At 67.2% G+C, this 6,992-nt stretch overlaps 1 protein-coding gene across 2 annotated transcripts in view; it reads left to right on the forward strand.

Moving 5' to 3' along the window:
* Nucleotides 1-6,992, forward strand: part of SHANK2 (SH3 and multiple ankyrin repeat domains 2) — a 149,605-nt gene that overhangs the window by 116,234 nt on the left and 26,379 nt on the right. Inside the window, exons 3-6 of one of the 2 annotated variants that reach the window (XM_011382991.2) lie at nt 1,977-2,112; nt 3,319-3,399; nt 3,597-3,605; nt 4,953-4,973. In XM_011382991.2, coding sequence (XP_011381293.1) covers nt 1,977-2,112; nt 3,319-3,399; nt 3,597-3,605; nt 4,953-4,973 — 247 coding nt within the window. The remainder of the gene's footprint in view (nt 1-1,976; nt 2,113-3,318; nt 3,400-3,596; nt 3,606-4,952; nt 4,974-6,992) is intronic. The other variant, XM_023524849.1, reaches the window with a different exon arrangement.

The following is a 6,992-nucleotide window of genomic DNA, read 5'->3' on the forward strand; positions in this document are numbered from 1 at the left end:
TCTGCCATTAGCAACTCATGGCTTTGGAGACCTCTTCCCCAAACTCGGTCGCTGAGGTGTCTGACACCTCAGAAGGGACTCTTCTGCCACCGTGTCTAGCCCCTCCCCAGGCATGGTCCCCAGTGTGACCAAGACCAGCCCTGGTGGGGGTCTCGGGAGAACAATGGCCAACTACCGGGAACAAAGACGCAGAAGATTCCAGAGCCCCAGGGTTCCAGGGAGCCAGGCCCGAGGCCTGAGGGTCAGCGGGCTGCAGGACGCTGGATCGAGGTCAGAGTCCAGGTCCCCAGGGCACCTTCCTGCCCAGCGGCCTTGTAGCTGAGTCCCCTCAGCCCCCAGAAGCTCAGCCAGAATGCGGGGTGACAGGGTTAAGGTGACCCTGGCTGTCTCTGTTCGCGCCCCACCCGACGCCTGCACTGGGGACCCGTCGTGAGCAGGGCAGCTGGTCCCCACCCATCGACCGCACAGTCAGGTCCTCACCTTGTCCCCATGGCCTCCCACGGGGCTGACCTGGAAGGTTCTCGGGTGTCGGCATCTCGCCACTCCTGGCCTGCACTCCCATACCGCGCGTGGCGCCCCACAATCGTGGCTGCTCAGGAGGGGGTCTTGCCCCTGCATACCTCGCCCCCGTCCCCCGGGGATGCCATCAGCGGTTCCAGACTTGATCTGGTCGCCCCACCCCTCCTGCCTCCCTCACAGCCCGCTGCCCGTGGTCCCCACACGGTCTGTCCTCTGCTGTGGCTGAGCGTGTCTTACGTGAGTCCCCGCTGGGCACCAGGTCTCCGCCTGGAAGAGCCGTGAGAGATGAGCGGGCCGCTCACCTGTGCGCTGTCGCCGGTGGGGGGCGGGCCCCCCAGTGCTTCACCCTGGCGTCGGTCACATAGACGTGCGGCGTGTGGAATTTACCAAGCCTTGCGACACTTGTGTGCGGCTGCGCTGGACCTCACAGGTTTTGACGGAACGCACACAGGAAGCAGCGCAGCCAGATGGGGCTGGCGGTGGCCGAGTGGGGCCGCCACTGCCTCTGACTGCTTCCTGCGACCGGGCAGCTCCTTCCTTCAAAGCTGGTGCCCAGAGTAGTCACAACACCATCCCAGCGCCCAGACCGGGAGCTGGGGGACAGTGGGGACCCTGGCCCCCTGAAGAGGTCCGGTCCAGTGGGTGCGACAGGTGGGGTCCAAACACCGTGAGCAAGCCAGGCGGAGCGCGGCGAGCTCTCTCCCCGCTGTCCCACTGAGGGTCTGTGGTCACCGCTCTGACTGTGGACAGGGGGCGGTGGACCAGCAGGTCTGTGGCTGGACTGAGTTTCAGGAGCTGCAAGGGGACCAAGGTGTTGGGGTTCGAGGCCCGGCCCCGCCCCCACTCGTGGATGTCACCGTGCATCCGTTTCTGCTTCTGTGCCACGCGTATCCACCCCGGTGGGGACATGGAGGTGAAAAGGAGGGACTAGGGCCCAAGAGGCGCCAAGCACGCCCGACACTGCAGTGGCCGCAGTGAGGACAGCCTGGGGTGTCCCTGGAGGGCTGGAGCAGTGGCCCCCGAGGAGCAGGGCGCGGGAGGGGACCCACCGCTCTTGGTGGCCACACTCCATACCTTCTTGGGCCTCCAGGGCGGGGAGGAGGGTGGAGCCTGGGGAGGAAATGAGCCAGTCAGTGTGACAGCTTCCCAAATACGTGAGAAGCAAGTAAAGGTCAGGTTCTCGCAGCTGTGGATATGGAAAGCTGGCCCGGGGGGCCGAGCAGCGCTGGCCACCAGGGAAACGGTTCCTGGGTCTGCTCAGCGAGCACCGAGGATGCCCGCTGGAGTGACAGGAGCCCGCAGGGCACAGGAACGGCCCCAGGCCCCCAGCTCCCCGGCCACCTAACTGCGGCGACAACGCCGGGCCCAGCAGTTTCCTTCCGGCCTCCCCGAGAGCATCGCTCCTCAAACCCACAGGGCCCCACGAGGTCTCACGGCCGTGCCCCTTCCCCCCACAGGTCAACAATGAGAACGTCGTGAAGGTCGGCCACCGGCAGGTGGTGAACATGATCCGCCAGGGAGGGAACCACCTCGTCCTCAAGGTGGTGACGGTGACCAGGAATCTCGACCCCGACGACACCGCCAGGAAGAAAGGTGCCTGCCCCATGCCACCCACCCCCCACCACGAGCCCTGCCCCTGGGAGGGGTGGGGCAGGGCGGGCTTGGGCGCCTCATGTGTGTCCCCCACTCCTCCCATTGGGACCCGGGCCCCCGGGAGCAGGAAAAAGAGCTGGAAGGGAGATTATGGGCTGACTGGAGCCTGCAAACGGTGCAGTGGTGGCCTCAGGCAAGGGCTGTGCTCAGCAGACAGGGGTGGGGCGCTCACCCGGACAGACTGTCCATCGGTCACTGTGATGGGTCCTACCAGCATGCAGCCTGTGCCCGTGAAAGGGGTGCCGTCCACTGGTCCCAGTGTCCACAGAGCTTGCTGGCCCCGCCGTGACTGGGTCCTGCCCTCCTTCCTGAGGGAGGCCACAGCGGGGAGCTGGGAACAGGCCAGAGGTACCCCCGGCTCCCCTTGGCTGGGGAGAGGCTGGAGGAACATGTTGCTCCTTCCAGCATCCCAGCATTTCCCCAAAGCAAGGGCGCATCCCCTCCCCCTAGCCCACCTAGAGCCTTCAGCCTGGGCTTGGGACACAGAGCAAGGGCACAGCCACGGAGGGCTGCCTGGAAGAGGGGGCCCTGCACTGTGGACGGGGAGCCTGTGGCCCGAGAGTGTCAGGGGAGGGGTGAGGAGAGATGCTGAGGGGCTCTCAGGCTTCTCTCAAAAGGGGGCTGGGAGAGGGGCATCGGCAATGTGTGAGGCCTGTGTCCTTGCTGTGACACGGGTGGGGACGAGGAAGAATCGCACCCCGCTGGGGCCCCCCTCAGCCACCCGGGGCTGCATAGGCTGCTGGAACGTCAGTCCCTCTTAGTCGCCGGCAGGCACAGCACGGAGCTGGCCGAGCCTCCTGGCCGTATGCTTCCGCTGCACCCCTCAGAGCCCGGCGTGGCTAGGCTGAGTGCAGAGGGGCTGGGGTCCCCCGGGAGGGCCTGTCACGGTCCACCCGAGCCCCCTGCTTGGTCCCAACCCATCGCAGCCCAGGTGAAGCCAGCAGACGTCCCCAGCCCAAGGACTGCCGCAGGCCAGCAGGCGACCATGGCCAGCCTGCCCACCCTGGCGGCCGGCCCCGCCTGTCGGCCTCGCAGGAGGAAAGCCGCAGGCTCAGGCCACCGCCTCTGGCGCGGGAAGGTGGGTCGGGGCGGCGGCCTCGCGGCGGGGCCAGCCTCACGCCTGGTCTCTCCTGTCGGCCCCTGCAGCGCCCCCACCCCCCAAGCGGGCTCCGACCACGGCCCTCACGCTGCGCTCCAAGTCCATGACCTCGGAGCTGGAGGAGCTCGGTAAGAGTCGCCTCCCCGGCCCAGCCCCGCGCCTCCCGCACCTCCCGCGCCTCCCGCCCCGCGTGCATGGCCCGGCCCCTCCCCCTCGCCGGCTCCTCCGTCCGGCCCGCCGGCTCCGCTGCGGTGACTAGTTTTGCCTCTTCCTCTCCCTCTTCGTCTAACATTGTTTTGTTTTGAATTTTTGGGCCGCTCACTAGTGGATAAAGGTAAGCTGCCCCACGGTATCCCCCAGACAGCTCCCCCTGCTGGCGAGGGCCACCTCTGAAAGCCACCTCTGCCCTGGGGGTTGGCGGGCCTGGTGGGCGCTCACCAGGTGTAGGGAGCTCCCGGCGCCCTCTCCAAAGGTCTGCAAGGGGCGAGGAGGCCCCGGCCCTCAGACCCCGTCACAGGTGGGCACGGCCGTGCAGAGCACCACGGCCCTGGGCCCCGCAGCCCATGGTGACCGTCCCTAAGAGAAGTGGCCCTGGAGCTGGCGGCGTGAGCCTCTGGGATGCTGGCCAAACGTCGTGTCGAGGAGTGGCCACAGAGCCCGGGGCTACCTTTGGAGGGAGAGTGACTGAGCCACGCGGGGTGGCGGTGGGCGGCCATGCCGGCTCCGCCGACAGCATGCGGGGGGCAGGTGAACAGGGCACGTGGCTCAGACGCCAGCCCTGAACCCGAAGCCCGCGTGGCCCAGCCGGTCCGGGGTGTTCCCCTGGCCGTCGCCCCCACCGGGTGCCAGGCTTCACCCCCAGAACCTTTGGCCATCCTCCCCACCCTTCCTTCCTGCGGCTCCTCTGAGCCGGGTCTCGTGCACTCTGTCCATGGTGGGCGAACCGTCCTCCTGGCCCAGGCCACCTCCTGTGAGTGCCCCTCGCGGTCGCCATGTCCTGGGGCTGGAATCTAGCAGCCGGCGCCCAGGCCCGGTTCTTCGGGAGAGAGCACCTGCTGTGGCGCTGCCCCCGCCCAAACCCACAGCCCCCCACGGGCCCTCCCCCACCCACCTTAACCACATTACGTCTGGCCAACGAGACTGGAAAACCCCACCGTCCCCTGCCCCTGGTATGGCCCCTGAGGGGACGATGGTGAGAATCGCTGCATGTCTTCTAAAATGAGGAGTTTGTGCCCCTCGCTCCCCAAAGGGCCTGTGGCAGGACCCCTTCCCCTCAAGGGACCAGCAAGCAGCCTACCTTCAAAGGGGGGCTCCCATGGGGTCAGTTTGGACAGATGGGCACTGCTCCGTCCTCTGAGCCCTTGGCCCCTCTCGCCCCATGCGGGCCCTTCCGGCTCACACATGCCCTGGCGGAGCCCACTGTCCACGTAGGACGCTGGGAGGGGCAGGGCGAGTAGGCAGGAAAGCCCAGGAACGGGGTTACCAGCCGGACCTGTCGGAAGGTCGGCCCCGGTGTCCAGGTCCCCAGAAAGCCGCAGATGGCACATCCTGCCCCCCAGACGCCCCGCCTGCCCACATCTGGGCCGCATGCGCGGAGGGTCGGGTCAGGTCCGGGGGTCCAGCCCCCAGGCCCCGGCAGGCACTGCCGTCTGGGACTCACGCTCCCCTTTCTGTTTGCAAGCTTCCGTCCGGAAGAAGAAGGGTAAGGGGAGAGCCCGAGTCTGTGTGCAGCCCCCGCCCGCACGCCCTGCGGGGGACACCCTCTGTGGCCGTCGGCGTGGCGTCCCTCTGTGCCGTGACCCCGTGCTGTGTCCCCCGCGCGGGGCCCGCTCCAGGACACGGCCCCGTGCAGTCTGTCGCGTCTGCTTCACGTTTCCCGTCTGTGTCCCCCAGCGTGTCCCGCATCTCACCTGAGACGTGTCCTCATCTCGTGACTGTGAAGCCCGCGGGACCCTCAGCTGTCACAGCTAGGTCTTCCCTACGGGCAGCCGCTGTGGCTGCCGGTCAGGGTGCAGGCAAGCAGAGGCCCTGGCGCATGGAGGGAGGGCTGAACCCCTGGCCGTGGGCAAGGCAACCCCATAGGCCTCCCCAGGAGGCCGGCTCTGCCCCCGCGAGAAAAACTGTCCTTGAACCGTAAGGCCACAGCTGCCCTGCCCCGCGGGGGCCGGCACGGGTGGGAGGCCTGGCCGTCGCTGTGCTGTGAGCGGCCAAGACACAGCCCCACGTGCGCCCTGGAAGACACGGGCCCCTCCTTCAGCAACGCCACATTTTGGGGTGTTTCCCACCTGGCTGCTGGAGACAACCACCCCAACAATTAAGAAAAACACTTTCGGGTCAAAACTGCTTTTCTGGGGGTGGCGGAGGGACCCTATCCCATGACCCTGGGCGCACACAGTGTCCAAAATGCCGAAACTAGGGCAGGTGGGCCGAACCCAGTGAGGGGGCATCGGGGGGTGGGGTCCCCGAGTGCCGAGGTGGGAGCGCCCCCTTTCTCCCCGCGACTGCCTTTTCTCTGCACGGTCTCGGGCCTCCGAAGCCCCAGGGGCTGCCCCGGAAACCCCCGGAGGGTTTTCTGGGATCAGTCACCGTGTCGGCCCAGGGCACAGAATGCTCCCTGGAATCTGACTTCCCTTTAGACTCCCCTCAGCCTAAGGCCGACCCCCAGCTGACGGGAACAGCCCCTCCGTCCACCACCATCCTGACAAAGGCACCCCTCGTGGGCCCCCGGGAACCCACCCCTGGAGCAGAGCTGCCCAGAAAGGCCGCTGCCAGCGAGGCCCGGGGGGGGGGGCCCTGTGGCCACATCCACTGCGCCTCCTCCCTCAGGGCTCCTCCAGCCGCCAGACACCCCAAACTGTGATAGAGGATAAGGAGAGCGGCCGTGGTCCCCAGGGCCAGCAGAATCCACAGAGGACAGGCAGAGTCCTGAGTGGAGGCCGCTGGCTTCTGAACATCAGAAAACTGGATGCGGAGTCGGTGCCAAATGCCCCCGCCCCACACTGCCTGACCCCAGCCGGAACCGGAGGCGGCGCATGGGCCAGAAAACCTCGAAGGGCCCAGCAGCTGTGGCCGACCCAGCTCCTGTGGGGCGTGTGCCGGGGACCATGGCACGCGGTGCGGGGCTCCCGCGTCCCCCAGCACGCAGTAGGTGTGCCAGGAATGCTCCAGGCCTGTCACGCTGCCTCACCTCCCAAGAAGCATTTGTCACACTCCAGAAAGACCGTGTGCAATAGGACAAAGTCAGGTCTTCGTGGAGGCGCTGGTTGAATCGCGTCCCCAGAATTCGTGTCCACCTGGACCCTGTGAAGTGACCTTGTCAGGAAGCAAGGTCTTTGCGGATGGAACGAGGGGGAGGGCCTGCGGACCGGGGTGGGCCCTGCCCTGGCGACGGGGCCCTCACCAGAGGAGCGCGAGGCCGACACAGCAGAGGGACGCGTGCGGGGGCCACGTGAAGACGGAGGGAGAGACTGGGGTGATGCAGCCGGAGCCCAGGAAGGAACCAACGTGCTGCCACCCTGATTCCGGAGTCCTGGCCTCCAGGCCGTGTGGGAATAAAGTCGCCTCCGTAAACCGCCCGGTTAGAGACGCCCTGTCCCGGTGGTCCCAGGAAACTGGACAGCACAGTGACAGGCCCAGCGCGGAGCCGCCTCCCGCTTGGTGACTGCAGGCAGGTGACGAAGACCCGTGAGACCTCACTTCGTCTCCAGAACCCGTCCGGTCC

The sequence above is a fragment of the Pteropus vampyrus genome, unplaced genomic scaffold, assembly GCF_000151845.1.
Source record: "Pteropus vampyrus isolate Shadow unplaced genomic scaffold, Pvam_2.0 Scaffold501, whole genome shotgun sequence".
In the NCBI taxonomy this organism is placed as follows: domain Eukaryota; kingdom Metazoa; phylum Chordata; class Mammalia; order Chiroptera; family Pteropodidae; genus Pteropus; species Pteropus vampyrus.